At 56.4% G+C, this 19,110-nt stretch overlaps 2 protein-coding genes across 2 annotated transcripts; both read right to left on the minus strand.

Moving 5' to 3' along the window:
* Window positions 1–1,492: 1,492 nt before the first annotated feature.
* MRPS24 (mitochondrial ribosomal protein S24) lies at window positions 1,493–3,072 on the minus strand. Its single transcript, XM_090055353.1, has 4 exons — window positions 2,930–3,072; window positions 2,749–2,820; window positions 2,422–2,533; window positions 1,493–2,105 (listed from the first exon to the last, which is right to left on the minus strand). Exons 1-4 carry the CDS (start codon window positions 2,951–2,953, stop codon window positions 1,822–1,824), a joined length of 492 nt encoding a protein of 163 aa, XP_089911479.1. The 5' UTR covers window positions 2,954–3,072; the 3' UTR covers window positions 1,493–1,821.
* Window positions 3,073–3,781: 709 nt separating this feature from the next.
* NPC1L1 (NPC1 like intracellular cholesterol transporter 1) lies at window positions 3,782–18,847 on the minus strand. Its single transcript, XM_090055341.1, has 19 exons — window positions 18,119–18,847; window positions 14,771–16,311; window positions 14,374–14,474; window positions 9,488–9,660; window positions 9,081–9,209; window positions 8,663–8,845; window positions 8,419–8,533; window positions 8,126–8,253; window positions 7,755–7,892; window positions 7,561–7,650; window positions 7,210–7,400; window positions 6,973–7,100; window positions 6,440–6,569; window positions 6,296–6,351; window positions 5,952–6,102; window positions 5,610–5,841; window positions 5,194–5,307; window positions 4,864–5,026; window positions 3,782–4,567 (listed from the first exon to the last, which is right to left on the minus strand). Exons 1-19 carry the CDS (start codon window positions 18,398–18,400, stop codon window positions 4,443–4,445), a joined length of 4,170 nt encoding a protein of 1,389 aa, XP_089911467.1. The 5' UTR covers window positions 18,401–18,847; the 3' UTR covers window positions 3,782–4,442.
* Between the last annotated feature and the right edge of the window lie 263 nt (window positions 18,848–19,110).

Raw genomic sequence — 19,110 nt, forward strand, 5'->3', positions numbered from 1 at the left:
GGGGCTGGCAGGGGCAACATCCTGTGGCTGCCTTGGCAGGGGCCAGCCAGGAACTATGACCAAGTCACTGCAGGGACTGGGGGTGCTGGAGGGCAGACAGACACACAAACGCACGCATGCAAGGCAAACACCAAGCACGCAGCCAGCGCCACCACACGGGAGCCAGCCCCACCTCCCCATGTCAGCATTTCCCCCGCCCCAAAAGCTAAGCCTGTCTGCCCCTGTGGCAGCTGCGTCATCCCCACCAGTGCCTCCCCACAGTACTCCCTGCCCCCATGGCCTGGGAGCATCGGTGCCAACACCACCTGCCAGGAAGCACGGTTCAGTGGTCAGAGCAAGGGGTCACGCCCCAGATGCTTGGGTCTCTGACACAGCTGGACCCCAGTGAAGCGGGGGGAGGGAAGATAGCATGGGGTGGGGCAGGTCAGCAGGGGCACCATGCCCAGCCAGGCCTCAGCCCAGAAGTGGTCACATCTCAGTGCCAACGGCAGCTCCCCTGGCCTGTCAGCCAGGCCTGGGGGCATTTCCTGGGCCAGGGGCTGGCCCTACTCACCCCAGGGTAGATTCATCACCCCAGACCCACCCCCAAGGCCCAACCTACGCAAGACCCCTGCCCGCAGGCCTCACCTGATCTACCCCCCCAGCCGCTTCCCAGGATGCATCTACCCTAGCCGCAGGAAGCACTTGTGATACCTGGCCTATTCATTAGCACTTGGCTGGCACCAGCACCCACCCACCCACACACACAGAGCATCATACCAGGTGGGGCGCTCCAGGGGCAGCCAAGACCCTCACCCCAACACTGAGAAGGGGGGCTCTGCCATGAGCAATGGAGCCTAGACGTTCCCTTGCTCAGTACCTCCGTGGCTGTTTCCCAGGCACTGCTGCCCCAGTGGGTGGAGACGGGGGGCCATAAAGCTGTTTGTGGTAGACTGTGCCAGGCCTCACCCATCACACAAGGGCTGGGTGCAGCTTCCCCCCAGCCAACACCCACAGGCAAAAGTCCACCTTCTCATACCACTGGGAAGAGAACGCAGGCGCCAGGGCTCTGCACTAGTCCCTCGAGTCCTTTTTGCTTCCAGAGCTGGAGAGAACGCAGGCGTCCAGGCTCCCAGCAATAATCCCACAGGTCCCACTCCCCTCCACAAAGCAGGAAAGAACTCAAGCATCTAGGCCCCCAGCTCCACTGCTTCAACCCCCCAACCTGTCCCCTCCTAGAGGCCCAGCGCCCTCAGAGCTAAGGAAAGAACACAGGCATACCGGCCCACTCACTCTTATGTGCCCCCATGGGGCACCTACGGGCATCCTGTGGGGGCCCAGCTGGATCTCACTTGCCCACCACAGGGGCATCTCCCCAGCCCCCACACAAAGCAGGGGCATACTGGGAGGGTGCGCACCAGACTTAAGCCAGGGTCCATTACTCACCCCAACCCCTTGCCCCTTCCAACCCTACCTGGCACCAAACCGGCACCAACACACCAGGGCACACACCTTGCCAGCTCAGTCCTTTTATTGCCCTAGCACATCTGGCCCTGCCCTGGCTTGGAACAACAGTGCCGGTGGGGGTGGGGAAGTGGGAGGGGGGTCTGGGTGGCAACCAACACCCCCTGGTGGTGTCAGATGGGATGCAGAGTAGTACCAACAGGTCAGGAGTGAGGGGCACCCCACCAACTGACAGAGCACCCTAGTGGCACCACAGGATCACATAGGTCCATGGTGTCACAAGGGGGGAATCACATGGATCCACAATGCCCCTTGGTTGCACCACATGGGATCACACAGGTCAATGATGGCACCCACCCCATGGGGCTGTGCCACCCCCTACAGAAACTTGTAGACTGGACGGTTGGCTACGGTCTGGAGCTCCAGCTTGACAGGGCATTTGTAGAAGTGAGAGAGCAGTGTCTCTGTGTAGGCGGCCAGGAAGTACATGTTGGTTGGCATCACGTTCTGGAACAGCACCAGGCAGATTATCAGCACATTGGCACGGCGCTTCAGCACTGGCTCCTGTGCCAGGAGGCCCGGGAAGGTGCCATAGATGAAGCGACGGATGAAGACATCCTCCACCACGCGCTCCGCTGCGCCCTCCTCATCGTCCAGGTTGCCTGCGGGGGAAATTAGAAACCCCGGGGCAAATCAAAAAGTAATGGGGTGTGGGGGTGGGTAGCTGGGGTAGGGGATAATCAGGACCTGGGGCACCTGAAGTCCAACAGGGAGTGAATGAGAGACGAGAGGGAGAAACCACTGCTTAGGGGGTCCACCAAAAGCCCCAGGGGGAATCAGGGACCACGGGGCAAGTCAGAAGCCAGCAGGAGGGGAAAGCAGGGGAGCACCAGGGCCCAGGAACAAGTTGGGGGGCAGCCGAAGCCTGGGTGGAGTCATGGCCTCAAGAGGGAAGGGTTGGGGCTGGGGGGCACTTACTGGTGTGCGCAGACAACCAGCCCTTGCGGTGGGCAATGTGGTGCGGCGCATGGGCAGCCTCATAGGTCACCGGCTTCTTCCCCGAACCTGCGCGCACCCGGGCCGCCCAGTTCTGGGGGGGGGCAAAAGAACCAGTGACCCCCGGTCCATTCCCCTCCCCAGGGCAGAACCCAACCCCTATACGGGGAAACTGAGGCAGGGCGATACACCCTCCTCCCCTCCAGGAAAAGCTCAGTGAAGAAACAAGGAGTCCGGGCTCCTCTGGGCTAGGCTGAGCGCACCCCGCCACCAGACCCAGAGCCCCCCCCAGGGCAGGCGGGCTCCCACCTTGGGGCAGACGGAGCTGGCGTGCAAGGTCCGGCGGGGCAGGGGCCAGGTCAGGCAGCTCCGGGCGGCAGCCTAGGGGCAGAGCACAGCGTCGACCGCGGGGCACGGAACCCAAGCGCCCGAGCACTCCCCCACCCCCACCCCCACCCCGAAGCGATCCCAGGCGCACGAGCCCCCACACCTGCCGACACAGGGGTACCGCCATCTTGGAACGCGCCACCCTTGGCTGCAATTACTGCAGGCCCCGCCCCTGCAGGAACAAATGGTTCCGCCTGGCGGCGCGTGAGCAGAGCGAGGGCGGAAGTATCCTCAGGCGGCCGCGGGGGAGGGGCTCGTTGGCCTGAACCGCCGCTGGGGGTGGGGAGGTCGTCGCACCGTGGGCCGGGCCGGGGTGAGGGCGGCGTGTGCTGCGCTGTGCAGACTCCCCCCGCCCCACCGGAGACAACCCGGGCATCGGAGTCTCCGTCCCACCCGCGCCAGGACAGAGCCCGGGCGTCTGCGCTCCCAGACCCCCCAGCTCGCACAGCCCGTGTGTCCGGGGTACCGTATCTCCAGGTCCTAAGAAGAGGACACATGTCGGGGGGGCAGTGCCCTGCCCCTGCCCATTCTGCTGCCCCTCGCTGAAAAGCCGCAGCTCTGCCACTGCCCCTCACTCCTAGCCCGCAGTACCCTTCCCCCAGGCCGTGATGGTGCCCTTCGCTCCCGAACCGCAGCCCCCCCGCCCCCGCCCTGCCAGACAGCCTGTCATGCCCGACCGGAGCGGGGTGGCTCCGATTCATGCGCTGGCTGGAGGGAGGAGGAAGGGAGGCTTGTGGCACCCCCACCCTGGGATAGGGCTGAAGTGCCGCCTTTCCACCTCACCCCCCACCGTGGAGGTTCAGCCCCCAGAGCACAGGCACCAGCCCCTGTGCTGCTGCCAGGCCACAGGGTTCCCTGCTGCCCCCCCACCCCCCATTTCCCCCGCTGGAGGGGCAGGCAGCTGTCCCCCTGCCCTGTTGCAGCCCTTGCCCTCACCCCCTGCCCTGCCCAAATGTCCAGGGTGGGTAGCTGGGGTAGGGGATAATCAGGGTGGGAGCAAGGGGAGGCGATTGGAGGCAGCAGGCTGCACCACTTAGGTCAGCCGCCTCCACAAACCACAGGCAGGTCCGGTTGTGCTCCCAGCAGTAGAGCAAAGGAAAATCCTGGACGTTTCAGCAGATTTAAAAAACCCACCCGGATGGAGATCAGAGGGCTCAAAAAGAGGACATGTCTGGGAGAACCCGGACAGATGGTAAGCCAGGGCTCTTGGCTCCTGGAACAACCTCTTCCCCCATCCAGGCCAGAACGCAGGAGTCCAGGCTCCCTGACCCAACCCGCCCCAGTCTGGATAGGACCCGGTGTCCAGCATCCTAGGACTCCTTCCCAGTTGGGACAGAACCCAGGCGCCTGGGCTCCCAGAGCCACCCACCGCTGGCACAGAGCCCAGGCGGCCAGCGTCTCTGGGTTCATCCTGCCTGGGGCCTCAGACGCCTGGCTTCCCTCCCCAAGGCACAGACAGGGACAAGCAGAGACTTTGCCAAGACAAATCACCAGCCTTTATTACCCCAAGGGCCTGGCCTGGCCTGGGGGCACCGCCCCAAACAGAACCCAGGAGTCCGGGACAGCACTGGTTTCCCCTGCCCACCCAGGCCCTGGCAGCCCTGGGGAGGTGGGGCTCAGGCCTGGGGGGGCATGGGGGGCTCCTTGCTGGGGTCCTCAGGGGGCTGGGTGCCAGGGCTGGTGCTGGTGCTGGTGTTGGCCAAGGTCTTCACTGGGGACAGGCTCATCAGTGGGGGGGGGCCTGCGGGCACAGCAGAGTCAGGGCTGGGCATCCACTGGGCCCCCAGCCCAAACCCCATACACCCTATCCCAGCCCCCAACCTGTGCCCCCCATACCGAGAGCAAACCTTCGCCCCCCAACCCCATGCTATCTGGCTCCCCCTTTGTGCCACAGTCCCTGTCTCCACCCCTGACCCCAGGTCCAGCTCCTTCCCCGTGCCCCCTGGGCCCTCCTCATGCCCCTGTCTTAGCCCCCTGTGTCCCCCACTGTGCCCCCTACCCCAGCTCCAGCCCCCTGGTCCAGTCCCATGCCCGCACCGAAGTAGCTGAGTAGCACGGGCAGCAGTACTAGCCCATGGACCAGGCCCAGTAGTGTGACGATGAGGTTGAGGCGGAAGAAAAAGATCTGCACCAACTGTGCCCGTGCGAATGCCAGCACCACGATGCCTGGCAGGTTGGTCATGGCCACACCTGCCACCACCTGCGGGGCAGGGATCAGAGGGCAAGTGGCAACCCCTGCCCTGCCCCCACGCCCTTCCATCTCCCCACCAGGCCAGAACTGTGCCCCCTCCCCGTGCCCTAGAGCCTGGCATCTCCCCCCAGCCAGCCCTGAGCTGCCTGTGCCCCCCATGACCAGCAGGCACTCACAGCGCTGCCCATGTCCACGGTGGCTTCTTTGACGCGCTCCAGGCGCCCTGGCTGGGTGCTGACAGCAAAGGAGTGGGTGATATGGGATGTGAACTCCACTGAGATGCCCACAGTCTGCAGGGGAGGCATAGGAAGTATTGGTGGCTGTGGGCACCACCTGCCAGGGCTAGGGCCAGCTCAGAGCTGGGATTGGGGTAGCTGGGGGGCACAGGGCTGTGCCAGGGCATATAAGGTGTCCTGTAGGGGGTAGGAGGGAGGGTGAGAGGGAGCAAGGGGCAGTGCCAGGGAAGGACATAGCAGCTGAGGGGGGTATAAGAGGCATACCGGGGTATGGTGCATCAGGGCAGGGGTGGGGGCATGGAGGAGGCTCAGGGTCACAGAGTGGGGATCGGGGTTCAGAGGTCAGGGCAACACACCGCAACGAGGTTGACGAGGGCGACAGCATTGTAGGGGATGCTCCAGAGAGCCATGGCACCACCAGTGCCCACCAGCACAGACAGCACGGCCACCAGGTTGGCCAGGCCCAGGCGCAGCTCCAAACCCAGCAGCAGGCAGCTGACAGCAAAGGTGGGCACCAGGCACAGTCCCAGCGTGAACAGCCCCTCGCCCACGATGCTCAGGTACTGCTCATAAAACACGTAGGGCAGCCTGCCGGCCGCCCAGCCCCACTCAGCACTCGCCCGTCCCAAGACCACCAGGGAGTCCTGCAGGGCCCCCATGTGGCACCCACCCCCAGCACCCCTCCGTCCTGGACTCACGAGTAGGGGAAGACACGGAAGCTCGGATCAGTGCCAGGCACACAGCGCATGGAAGCTGTGATGTTAGCAGCCAGTGCCCGGGCGGCTGCCAGCGCTGCCGTGAACTCCCGGGAGTTGCGCAGCGGCTTGTGGTAAGCCATGAACCGTGACGCTGTGGGACCAGGCATCAGCAGGCACTGGAGCCCCTGCTATAGGCAGCCAGAGCCCCCCACACCCACCCTGCTCCTGGAAGCCTGTGCACGTGGTGGTCGCAGCCCTGAGCCTCCTGCCCTGCCCCTCACAGTGCCCAGTCCCCCAGCCCCTGGTCCACACTGGCGGTGCCCCCAGTGATACCCACCACTCACCCAGGATCTCGCCACCAGGACCAACATCCACCGCAGTGTTGTAGGCACCGAGGCCACTGCACCAGGGACAGATGGATAGAGGTGAGCGGGCACAGCCAGCCCACTGGTGGGTGCCCCCAGTACCGCCCCCCAGTGGGCACCTACCCCTTGGGGCACTGCAGGGTAGGCTGGTCACCCAGGAACCAGGGCAGGAAGCGGTCAAAGTCAGTGGGTGATGGGCGGGCACCTGGTCTCCCGCCTGCCTGGCACTTGCCCAGGAGGCAGCTCAGCGAGGCTGGGGGCAAGGTCAGACCAGAGAGTGGGCACCTGCACCCTCATGTCCCACCTATGCTTCCCAATGCCACCCAAAGCCCCCCAAAGCCCCCAAGTGCCCCCCAGTGTCACACCAGTGTGCCCCAGGACCCCCAGTGCCTCCTAGTGCACCCCCAATCCCTCCTGTGCTCCCCAATGTCCCTTAGTGCCCCCCCCCAGAGCAAGCCCTCCCCCTGGGCACAGGTGAGCCCTCCCAGTGCCCCACCCCCCCTACACCCACTCCCCAGCAGGGCAAGGGGTGCAGCGTGGTTAACCCCGTTCAGTGCCACAGGTCAGGCGATGCCCAGTCCAGAGCACTGGAGGGGCACTGTCCCTTTAGCCTCCTCCATGCCCTGGGGAGGGGCATTAACCTAGGGGGTACTCACAGTCTGTGGCGGGGCAGAACTGTCCCTTCTTGGGCCCAAAGACATGGATGCGGCAGCAGCCGGACGTGGGGTTGAGCCAGTCAAGGTAGTCATCCACCCAGGATGTGGCTGGGATGGCCAGGTACGAGCTGGGGGGTGGGGGAGTGGAGGGATGACACCCTTAGGAAGGGGGCTGTGGATTGGAAATGAGGGGCACTGTGGGGGCTGCAGGCCGGGAGGGAGGGGCCCTGCACTTACACGTTGGGGAACTCGGCAGCGTACTGGATCTTCTGCATAAGCGAATTGTTGTTGCAGCCAGTGCTGGAGCAGATGCCGTCAATGCCGGCAGTCGAGGAGAAGTTGTAGCCAGACGTGGTGATGAAGAAGGTGGGGACACCCACCATGAAGTACTGGTTCAGCGCCTCAAAGTACTGCACGAGGTATGAGTCCTGGGGGGGGGCAGGGCCATCAAGGCTGGGGGTCAGGAGGGAGGGGCAGGGGGTGGTGAGGGAGCTGGGGGTCAGGACCAAGGGACATCAATGGGGTTGGGGGGGCCAGGGGGCTGTGGGTTGAGAGAGGAGCACCCGCGGGCTGGGGGACAGGGGTCACCTCAGGCAGTGCCAGCTCCTGGTCCAGCCCCACTTCCAGCTGCAGCGTGAAGTAGAGGCCAGTGCAGAAGAGGAAGGAGAAAAGCAGCATCTGGGGGCACGGGGGGGTGGAAAAAAGAGGTGAGCCAGGCCCTAGATCCCTTCTACCTTCCCCACCCAGCCCCTAGACACCTGGGTCGCACAGCCCGCACTCACCACGACTGGCCGCACGTACCGGTGCAGCAGGGCCGGGGCGTAGTAGCGGTACATCAGGGGCCGCAGCAGCTCTGAGCCCTGCCAGCCCCTCTGGCCCTTCTGGCAGCTGCAGCAGCAGCACACATCCCAGCGCCCGGCCTGTGGGGTCAGGGGAGCATGGCTGGGCTGCACCAAGATCCTGGTTCCCTGCAGCCTGCCCCCCACCCCTGCCCCCTAAAGCCTTGTACCCCCAGTCCCAGCCTGGGACCTGCTGGTGCCCCTCACTCCACACTGTGCAGCCTACAGCCCCCTCCCCCCCACTGGCTGCCCCCAGGCTGGAGGCCCCCCCATTCCCTCCTCAGCACTGAGCCCCCACAAGGCCAAGGCAGCACCTCCTGCCTGCGGGCATCCAGCGCCACCAGCGCCACAAAAGCCGAGATCTGGAGCAGGAAGTCAAGCACAACAGCAACACCGGCCGAGAGTGCAAAGGACCGGACCGCCGGCATCTGGGTCAGTGCCCCTGCATTGGGGGAGCGGGGTGTCAGTCAAGCCCGCTCCCCCAGCTACCAACTTGCAGCTTCCTCCCCACCCCAGCCCTACCAGTGCCCCTCATTCCCAACCTGCAGCCCCCTGCTCACACCAGCCCACCCAGCACCCCTCACTCCTGACCCACAGCCGCACTCACCCAGAAAGAAGCAGACGGCCTCGGAGAGGCTGCACAGCAGCATGCTCGGGGCCACGTTGCCCAGTATCCGCCCGATGTGCTGCTCCCGGCTCTCGCCCACACCCCGCTCTGACCTCTGCCAACACAAGGGAAGGGGTTCGGGGGCACTGGCCAGGCCAGCAGAGGGGCAGGGAGCTGCGGGTCAGGAGTGAAGGGCACGGGTGGTGCCAGGGGAGTGCTGCGGGTTGGGAGCAAGAAGCCTTACCTGGAACTCCAGCACAAAGATGAAGATGTTGTCAGCGCCCACGGCAAGCAGGAGGAAGGGCAGCACCTCCACGATAATGAGGGACGAGGGCAACCCCACGTAGGCGCAGAGCCCCATGGCTGACCCCACAGCACACAGCACCACCAGCACCCCCCCCAGCCCCAGCGTCATCTTGGAGTCCACCTGCAGGGAAAGGCAGGATAGTACAGGGGCTCCCACTCCCAGGCTGGCTGGTGATGGAGTGGGCGCAGTAGCGGGAGCTGCCTCCAGGAGGCTGGGTGGCACAGCACCAGGGGTGCCCTCTCCCTTGCCTTGCAGGGATGTGTTCAGCAGGGGGCACCCTCCTATGTGCCCAAATATGCTCTGGAGCCCCCCAGGGAGTGCCCCCAACCTCCAGATCTGCTCCAGGTGCCCATACCAGGATATGGCGGCAGCTGGAGTAATTGGCCAGAGCTAGGGCAATGTAGAGGAAGACAACAAGATAGCTGATGGCAAAGATGGGCAGGTCCTCAGCTGTTGTACGGTTGATCTCGTCCTCCAGTGAGCGCTGGAGGGGGTAGAGAAAGGGTTGAAGTTGGCGGGACCCCCCATTGCCCCTCACTCCCTGCCCCCCCCCAGTCTTACTGGTGCCCCTCATTCCTAACCCAGAGTCCCCTGCCTGCCCCAGCCCTGCTGATGCCCCTCAATCTCCACCCCGCCACCGGTGCCCCTCACTCTTGACCTGCAGCACCCTCCTGCCAGTACCCCTGAGAGACTGGCACCTCTGTTCCACTTGGCAGAGGGGCTGTGGATCAGGAGTGAGGGGCACCAGCCACCCCTCCATACCTCTGCCATGTAGGCCACGGAGAGGTTGCCAGCATGCTCGCGCTGGAAGTCCTGCAGGATCTCGAGAAACCGCTTCTCCCACAGCAGTGCCCACTCAAAGCGCGGGTCATCCCGGGGGTAGTTGTTGAGCGAGAAGGTCAGGATCAGGGCCTCAGCCTCTGAGTATTTCTCCCCTATGTACACCATGCCAGTGTCACGCACGTGATAGGGCAGGCACATGCGTTGTGTTGTAGTTATTATATTTTATATGCTACAGTATTATGCTATTACGTGACACTGTGCTGTTACATGACTGCTAAGGTATGGTGTGGCATGGTGTGTTATGTGGACATTTATATGTTACACTGTGTTACATTACCAGCAGTTAAGGTATATTACATTATATGACTGCTGTGATGTTATGCCAAGTTATATTTTATTTTAACTTACGTTATATTTAAACTTATGTTATATGTTATGGTTAAACTTACATAATGTTATATAACATATGTTATAGGTTGCATCTTATATTTAAATTTAATGTTATATGTAACATGTTATAGTTTTCTCCGATTGAAAAAAAATCCCCAATTTTTGGATTAAAAAATGTAACCCCAAATCCACATTTTTCCAGGAGTAAAATGAAACACACACACACACACACACACACACACACACACACATATAATCGTGTTTCATTTTAATCATGGACAAATGTGATTTGGGGTTACTTTTTTTTAATCCAAAAATTGGGGATTTTTTTTAAATCAGAGAAAACCAGGATCCCTAGTTATGTTTCAACTTATGTCATGTTATATGTTATATGCTATGTTAGGTTTTGTCATGTTACCAGCATGTAACATTACATTACCAGTAAATTAAGCTGTGTTACATTACATTACTGGTATATTATGTTATGCCAGGTTATGTTATATTTCCAGTCATGTCATATTAGGTTAGGTTGCATTATGTTACCAGCATATTATATTATGTTGTGTTACATGATCAGTATATTATGATCTGAAAGGGTACCAATATATTATGTTATGTTGCATAACCAGTGTATTATGGTACAGTATGATACTATAGGATGCATTACCTTACCAACATATTGTATTGTGCATATTATATTATCTTAGACTGCCAGTATATTATGATCCGATACAACAGGATATGATACAATATTATATGATGCTGGTATACTATATTACGTTGTGGTACATTTTCCTGCTGGTATATTATTTTACATTACCAGCATACTGTGATCCAATACAATACAATAGTATATTATATGATATGTTAACGTTATGTTACTGGTATACTATATTCTGTTCTGTTACCTTACCAGTATATTATAGAGAAGTGGGGCTGCAAGGGACCTCCAGAGGTCGCATCTAGTTCAACCACCTGCCTGAGGCAGCATCAGCCCTATCCAATCCATCCCATACAAACCATAATCTAAGCTCTATATAAGACTACCATAAATCCTGACACTCCATAGACCTAACACCCGCATTTGCCACAAGTAAAGCAGGGGGACCATTGCAGCCAACGTCCTGCTTCTATAAAATGTTGTCAATCTATGTTCAAGGCATCCCAGATAAAAGGCCACAGCCCTGCTGCAAAGGAAAGCAAACCTGTCCCCAGTCCATACTGGTCTGACTAAGGGGGGAAATTCCTTTCTGACCCCAATGCAGCATCTGTCTAACCCTGAGCAGAACGGCAAGACCCTCTAACCAGGACCCTCCAGCTTTGGTCCCAGCAGGAAAATCAGTACAACCCAACTGAGAGGCTTAAAAACACCCTAAACACATGAAGCAGAAAAAATAAAGGGGGCAGAGGGGGCAGAAGCAAACAACAAAGCCCAAAAGCATGGGTAGAAAATAGGTATTGATATGCCTAGATCATCTTCAACCAGTGCTTGCCCAAACTTTTGAACACCTCCAGTGATGGAGAGGCTTCCCTGGATGTCTATTCCACAGCCTCTCTGCTCTAATGCTAAAGGATTTTTTCTGAATCTCCAATCTAAACCTACTTTGCTGCAACTTCCAAGTCATTGGTCCATGTCCTCCTCCCTGCAGCAAGAGAGAAAAGGTGCTTTCCCTCTTTATGACAGCCCTGCAAGCCTCCGAAGCCTGCCATCATGTCCCCTCTTAAGTATCTTTTCCACAAGTTGAAAATGCCCAGCTCCTTCAGCCTCTCCTCATATGACTTGCCTTCCAAGGCCTTGATCATCTTTGTCACTGCCTCTGGATCCTTTCCAACTTCTCCACATCCTTTTTAATCTGTGGAGCCCAGAACTGCACACATTGCTGCAGATGATACCTAAGCAGTGCCAAGTAGAGAGGCATAATCACCCCTGTGTCTTGCACCTGATGCTTCTACTGATGGCCTTTTGAGTGGCTGCATCACACTGCAGACTCATATTCAGTCTGTGATGTAACAAGACTCACAAGTCCTTTTCCAAAGAGCTCCCATCCAGTCAGTTGTCTTCTATTTTGTATTTGTGTTTTTGATTATTCATCCCAAGGTGCAGCACCTTGCATTTGTCTGCACTGAACTTCATCCTGTTAACTCTAGCCTGCCTTTCTTATCTGCTGAGATACTTCTGAATTGCACTCTCATCCTTCATGTTCACAGACCTTTCCAGTGTTTTGTCATCTGCAGACTTGCTCAAGAAGCCTCCTAGGCCAGCATCCAAATAGTTAATAAACACACATTGAACACCAGGCCCAGGACAGACCCTTGTAGGACTCCACTCAAAACCTCCTGCCATTCTGACATGGACCCATTAACAAATACCCTTTGCTTGTGGCTATTGAGCCAGTTGTCTATCCAGCTGGTAGTAGTTTTATCCAGCCCACACTTCTCCAAGTTGTTTATAAGGTAATGCAAGAGCTTGTCAAAAACCTTCCTGATGCCCTGATACACCATATCCACAGCATTCCCTTCATCCACACAAGTCATTACTTGGTGAAAGAAAGAGATCAAGTTTGTTTGACACAATTTGTCAATTGTGACAAATTTGTTGTGAATCCATGCTGGCTGCTTGTGATGAGCCCTTCCTCCTTCTGGTGCTTGCAATGGCCTTCCTTAGGATCTGCTCCAGTAACTTCCCAGGTATTGAGCTGAGGCTAATGTTCTGCAGGTCCACCTCTTTGAGAAAGAAGCACTATACTAGACCTTCTCCAGCCCTATGGTACCTGGTCAGTCTCCCACAATTTCATACAGATCATTGCAAAGGGCTTCAAGATCTCCTCTGCCAGTTCCTTCAGGACCATGGGATGAAGCTCATCTGGCCCTGCTGACTTGAATTAAATCAGACTCTACAAAAGCTCTCCAAACAGCTCTTTTGTTATCTCCTCCCTCAGCTTCCCCCTTCCTTATCCAGATGATCCCTATTAAAGGTATGACTGCACCCCAATTTTTCTGTGAAGACTGAGGCAAAGTAGCTGCTGAGTAGCTCCCCTTGCTTTGTATCTTCAGTTATGAACCTATATGATACAATATGATACAATACCAGTACGTTGTGTTGCATTGTGTTGTATTACCAGTATATTATGATCCAATAAAATAGGATTGGATAGGTTGGGATGGGATGGGATACTGGTATATGATACTGTGTTGTTACAGTCTGTTACTGGTATATTCCGTTATGTTATGTTACCAATATATTATAATCCAGTACAACATTGTACAATACAATTCACCAATATATGATATTGTGTTATGTTATAGTCTGTTACTGGCATATTATACTACAACACCAGTATATTATATACTAATATAACAGCTTTATAATAAAATGATCATAGAAACTATAAGTTTATTATCAAATAGTGTATTTTATACATGTATAAAAAAACCACAATAAAACTATAGGATATATAATAAGATACTATATTGCATATGGTTTTGTGTTTTTATGTACATATATAAAATAGACCATATAATAATAGACTATATTTTATATGGTTTTACTGGGGTGTTATATAAAGCTTATAGTATAGACCAGATAGCTGACCTGCAACACTTGTGCCAGGTAGAACAGGGTTCTATATATGTATATGTTTTTATTGTGGCTGTATTATATACATGCATATAATAGACTATATAATGATAGACCATATTTTATACATTTATGTATTATATATTATAGAGAGATATAGTTTATACAATATAGCCACAATAAAACCACATACAATATAGTCTATTATTATATAGTCTATGTTATACACCTACATAATATAGCCACAATAAAACCACATACAAGATATTATACTAATATAATATAATAATATGAGACTAATATAATAAAGCCACAATAAAATCCTATACAGTACAGCCTGTTATTAACAATGACAGCAATAAAGACAGCAGCAGCAGCAACACCTCAGAGCCTGCCCACAAGAATGACATCATCACAGTAGCAATAACAATGACCATAATAACTACAATAACCATCATAACACAATCATAGCAGCAGTGACAGCAACAAGGGTTGTGATAAGGACAACAATGATGATAATGAGAATAAACTAACACAAGTAGTGATGGTGACAATGATAATATGTTAATGAGCAAGCAGCAGTAGCAGCAGCGATGCCCTGGCTCTAATGCGGGGCTCCCTGGCACACCCATGGCTGCCTGGCATCAGGCTCTCACTTCATGTTCTTTCTAGTCCCTAAAAGACCAGAAACCACCAGTGTTTGTCCCCAAACCTGCAGGCCTGGGACAGGCTTGACTGCAGCCCAGATTGAACTCCAATGCCTAGCCTGGCGTGTAGAAGGAGACCCCTGTGTCTATCTCGCTCCCAACTCACAACCCCCTGCCCCCACAGCCGAACCGGTAGCCCTTGCTCCCAACCTGCAGCCCCCTGCACCCACTGCCCCCAGGCTGTGACTCACCAGAGTAGCCGCCCACAGCCAGGAAAGGGAAGACGGGGGCTCCATAGTCAGCCATGCAGCTTAGCTCCAGGTTGGTGATATCCTTGAAGGACAGCGGCGAGCTGGGGGGGGCAAGGGCAGGGTGTGAGGATGGTGCCTCTGGCAGGGTTGAGGAGAAGCAGGGGGCTGCAGGTCAGGAGTGAGGGGCACCAGCAGGGCTGGGGAGGAGCAGGGGGGGTGAGGGCCATGAGTGAGGGGTACTGGCAAGGACTGGGGGTCGTGTAGGGCTGTGGGTTGGGAGTGAGGGGCACTGGGGGAGGCAGGGGGCTGTGGGTATGGAGTGAGAGACACTGGCAGGGCAGGGGACTGTGGGTTAGAAGCGAGGGGCATGGCTGGGCTGGGGGCAGGGGGCCCGCACTTGACACAGTAGAGGAAATGGTCCCTCCAGTCCACGGTGCCGTGCTCGCCAGCCACACTCTGGGCAGCCGTGAGCAACAGGCGGGTGCGGTTGCTCTGGAAGTACTGGGCCAGGCTGTTGACGCAGCAGTCACTGGGGCCAGGCTGCTCAGGGTTGAGGGGCGCATAGCACACATCGACCAGCGTCACATTGTGTCTGTGCCGGGGTGCCCAGACCATTATGTCCCGCAGCCTCTCCTGCAGCTCCAGCAGCTTCAGCAACACGGGCTGGGACAGCACCCCACTAAAATTCCTCTCTCCCAGCAGCAGCGAGTGGTATCTCTCGCCCTGGCGCCCAGGGGCTGTCAGGAACACCTGGTTGGTACGGAAAAAGGGCCCAAAGTGCCGGTCGTGGAAGGCCTTGTCCTGCCGTGCCTCGCTCCCCGGTGCCGCCCACAGCTCCACTGGGTCCGTGACCAGCTCCAAGAAGGCCAGCCCGCTGCAGCAGCCCAGCGTGGCAGCAGCAGCCACGGCGAGCACCGTGCCAGGGTAGCTGGCTACCAGCTCCCCCCAGCACTGGAAGGCAGCTCCAAGCCGGGCCTGGGCAGCTTCTGTACACTTCCTGCCTCTCTCCGGTGCCTTCTTCTGTGGCTTAGGAGCTGGTGGCTTGCTGGCCCGTCTCTGCCACCAGCACCACCCTCTCCAGGCCAGGAAAGTGACTGAGAGCCCAGCGAAGAGCACGCAGGCCACAAAGAGGTTCCCGTCCATCACACCCACATGAAAGGGCTCCGGGGGCTCCGGCAGCGGTGGCAGTGGGGGGCAAGCAGCCGGGCAGTCCTGGCACGAGCATGGCTCACCGCCGGGCTCCACAGGGCTCTGGCAAGCTGCTGTCGCAACCCCCAGGGGCTTCATGCCATCACCAGGGCCTGGAGCACCGTCAGGGATGAGGTGGAAGCGAATGCGCAAAGGTGCCAACCCGTTGCTGGTGTCCCCTTGGAAGTCCAGCCAGCGCTGGGGGCTGCAGAGTGTCACGCCGTACTTGCCACACATGGCAGCTATGGCATAGCCACCTGTGGCTGGCAGCCGGACGTTGCGGCACGAAGTGTAGGCACCACTGGCAAAGCCTTGTTGGTAGAAGCCATCATACTCCAACACGGCAAAGCTGCCAGCAGCGATGCCAGAGCGAGCAAAAACGCGGGTGACATTGGTGAAGAGGCTCTGGTCCGGGCTGCAGATGTTGTGGCAGTGCAGAGCAGCAAAGTTGTGGGCGCAGGCCGGGCAGCGCGCCAGCACGCCCCGCGACAGCGCTAGGCTAGTCTCCAGGGCATTGAGCTGCCTCAGCGAGCAGCAGGCTCGGCTGCCCTCCAGCATCGGGCAGACACGGCGTAGGGTGGCCAGGTGCACAGCTGACAGTTTGCGGGCTGGGCTATTTTCCAGGCAAGGCACCTGGGTGGGAAACAGGCTGACGTTCACTTCAGGGTTGCGCCCACACTCGCCGTAGAAGGAGCAGTAGCCAGCGCGGTGGATGGGGGTCAACGCTGCGGTGGATGTCGCTGTCCAGGCCTATTGCAAGGGGGGGAGGAAAGAGCCGCTGAACTCTGACCCTGGCAGCCACCCATTCCTGGTTGGGGGAACTGACCTGTGACCTCTGACCCCTCCTGGCACTCCATGTTACCCTGGCACCCAGCGTTACTGGGGCCTGATAACTGGCCTTGTGACCCCCAACTCGGAACATTACTGGGGGGGCAGAAATCAGAGACCCTAGATCACCTGACCTCTGACCCCCAAGCCCAACCTCATCCTAACCTCCACGCTAAAGCAAGCTACTCATAGTGGGAGACCAGACCCTTATACAACTTGACCTCTGATACCTGACCCCCAACCTGGACCACTCCTCGTGGGAGATCAGGGCCCATAGATGACTTAACCTGACTTCTGACCCCTGATTGAACCCCCCCCCCGTGTGAGCCCAGCTCCCCCTGACACCATGACCCCAGCACCAGCTACTCCTAGTGGGAGATCAGGTCCCTATAACCTGACTCCTGACCCCCCCCCCCCCCCCCCCCATAGAATCAGAGAATTAGGGTTGGAAGGGACCACAGGAGGTCATCTACTCCAACCCCCTGCTCCAAGCTAAATCATCCCAGCCAAAGCTTTGTCTAGCCGCATGTTGAAAGCCTCCAAAGATGGGCTTTCCACCGCCTCTCTGGGTAACCTGCTCCAGTTTCACTACCCTCCTAGTGAGGAACATGTTTCCTAATATCTAACCTAAACTTCCCTTGCTGCAACTTGAGGTGGTTGCTCCTTGTTCTGTCATTTGCCACCACCAAAAGCAGCCCAGCTCCATCCTCTTTCAAAGCCCTCTTTAAGTAGTTAAAGGCTGCTGTTAAATCCCCCTCTCAGTTTCCTCTTCTCTAGACTTTTTAGGCCAGATCCCTCAGGCTTTCCTCATAAGTTAAGTCCCCAGCCCCCTCACCATTTTCGTTGCTCTCTGCTGGACTCTCTCCAATTTGTCCACATCCTTTTTATATGGGGTGCCCAAAACGCAGTATGGCCCAAAACTCAGTACGTGGCCCACAGTACTCCAGATATGGCCTCACCAGTGCTCACTCAGTAGAGGGGAATAATCACTTCCCTTGACCTACTGGCAATTCCTACCAATGCAGCCCAGGATGCTGTTAGCCTTCTTGGCTACAAGGGCACACTGCTGGCTCATATTCAGCTTATTGTCCACTGTAACCGTCTTTTTTTGCAGATCTGCTGCCCAGCCAGTCAGCCCCCAGCCTGTACTGGTGTATGGGATTGTCCCATCCTCAGTGCAGGACTTTGCACTTAGCCTTGTTGAACCTCATGAGATTTCTTTTGGCCCAATTCTCCGATTTATCTACATCATTCTGAATCCTAGCACTACCCTGCAGCATATCTACTACACCCCCCGGCTTGGTGTCATCTGCAAACTTGCTGAGGCTGCCCCCTATGCCATCTTTCAGGTCCTTGGTGAAGACACTGAACAAAACCAGCACCAGGACAGAGCCGTGGGGCACTCCACTTGATACAGGCTGCCAACTAGACATTGAGCCATTGATTAGCACTCTCTGAGCCTGATTCTCCAGCCACTTTTCTGTCCACCTTACAGTCCATTCATCCAGTCCATACTTCCTTAGCTTCCCACTGCAAGCCCAGCCACTCCTGCACACCCCCCCGAACCCAGGACCGACCACTCCGGGTCCCCATAACCTGGCCTCCCGTCCTTGACCCCTCCCCCCACCACCTCTGAATCTGCCCACCCTTAATAGACAGACCAGCCTCTGCCATATGCCCTGACCTCTGACCCCAGGTCTCCCTCTCCCCACAAGCTGCCAGAACTTACCAGTTCCAGGAAGGCACAGACCAGTGCCAGGGCCAGAGGGGACCCAGGCATCCTGGCAGGGAGGTAGGTAGAAGAGGGCCAGGCACCTGTAAGTCTTCTCATTAATGGGGCTGTTGTTCTCCTATTAGCGGGTCTGGCCTGATGGCCCTGGAGCCAATCAGGCAGCAGCTGGGCCCATAAATCCCAGGAATCATTAACCAGCCACCCACGGGAACCAGGCGAGCCCCTGCTCCCACCCCAGGGGAGGGAAAGACACCTGTGTTCCTCTTTCCGCCATGCCATATGCAGGCAGTGCCAAGCACCTGAAGGGGAAACCGGCACTTTACCCCCTACCAAGGCTGAAGCCTTCCTGATCTGGGGTCAGGGGTCCAGATCAGGACTCTCTTGAGGCCAGAGCATGCTCAGTATATGGCCTACCCCAGCCAAAAGGGGGCAAGGGGATCACACTGAGCATGCTTAGTGCAGACAGAAGGTCCTGAGCATATTTATCCACACATATTCAGAATTAATCACCCACTCAACATTTGCATGCATTTGACTGGGAGCGCTGAGAGACACCCCTTTCCTTGCCCCCCACCCAGCACTGTATTCCTTGCTTCTCCTAAATTATTCGAATATATACAAAACAAACACCAATGCAGCTTCGGTTCGGCTAATTAATGCAAATACTCATAGTCTACTTTAACAGAAATTTTCATTTACACTTCTTCCTGGAATGAGCGAAGAAATGCAAAACACATGCCAATGCAGTGATATATCCTAATGTCTGCAAATAATAAGGAATTTAAATATATACAAAATATATTCACCTTTATACTTTTCTAAAATACAAAACACAGCACAGTTGTGTTTACCCTAATGTATGCAAAATATATCATAATATTTGAATATATGCAAATCATCATTATGCTTGTCAGAAAGGAACATCTAATAGATGGAAAATACAGCTACAGTGGTGTTTATTCTAATGTATGGAAATATAATATATTTGT

The sequence above is a fragment of the Crocodylus siamensis genome, chromosome 6 (assembly GCF_052110815.1).
Source record: "Crocodylus siamensis isolate JL-2025a chromosome 6, ASM5211081v1, whole genome shotgun sequence".
Taxonomy (NCBI): Eukaryota; Metazoa; Chordata; order Crocodylia; family Crocodylidae; genus Crocodylus; species Crocodylus siamensis.

Bases quoted from the DNA above. Each gene is read 5' to 3' on its own strand.
- NPC1L1 (XM_090055341.1), bottom strand. From the start codon at position 18,400: ATGGCATGGCGGAAAGAGGAACACAGGTGTCTTTCCCTCCCCTGGGGT. The intron at 14,475-14,770 runs GTGCGGGCCCCC...TGCCCCCCCCAG, and splicing joins CATTTCCTCTACTGTGTCAA to CTCGCCGCTGTCCTTCAAGG. The intron at 8,534-8,662 runs GTAAGGCTTCTT...TTGTGTTGGCAG, and splicing joins TCTTTGTGCTGGAGTTCCAG to AGGTCAGAGCGGGGTGTGGG.
- MRPS24 (XM_090055353.1), bottom strand. From the start codon at position 2,953: ATGGCGGTACCCCTGTGTCGGCAG. The intron at 2,821-2,929 runs GTGTGGGGGCTC...CTCTGCCCCTAG, and splicing joins CGGTACCCCTGTGTCGGCAG to GCTGCCGCCCGGAGCTGCCT. The intron at 2,534-2,748 runs GTGGGAGCCCGC...GCCCCCCCCCAG, and splicing joins CCAGCTCCGTCTGCCCCAAG to AACTGGGCGGCCCGGGTGCG.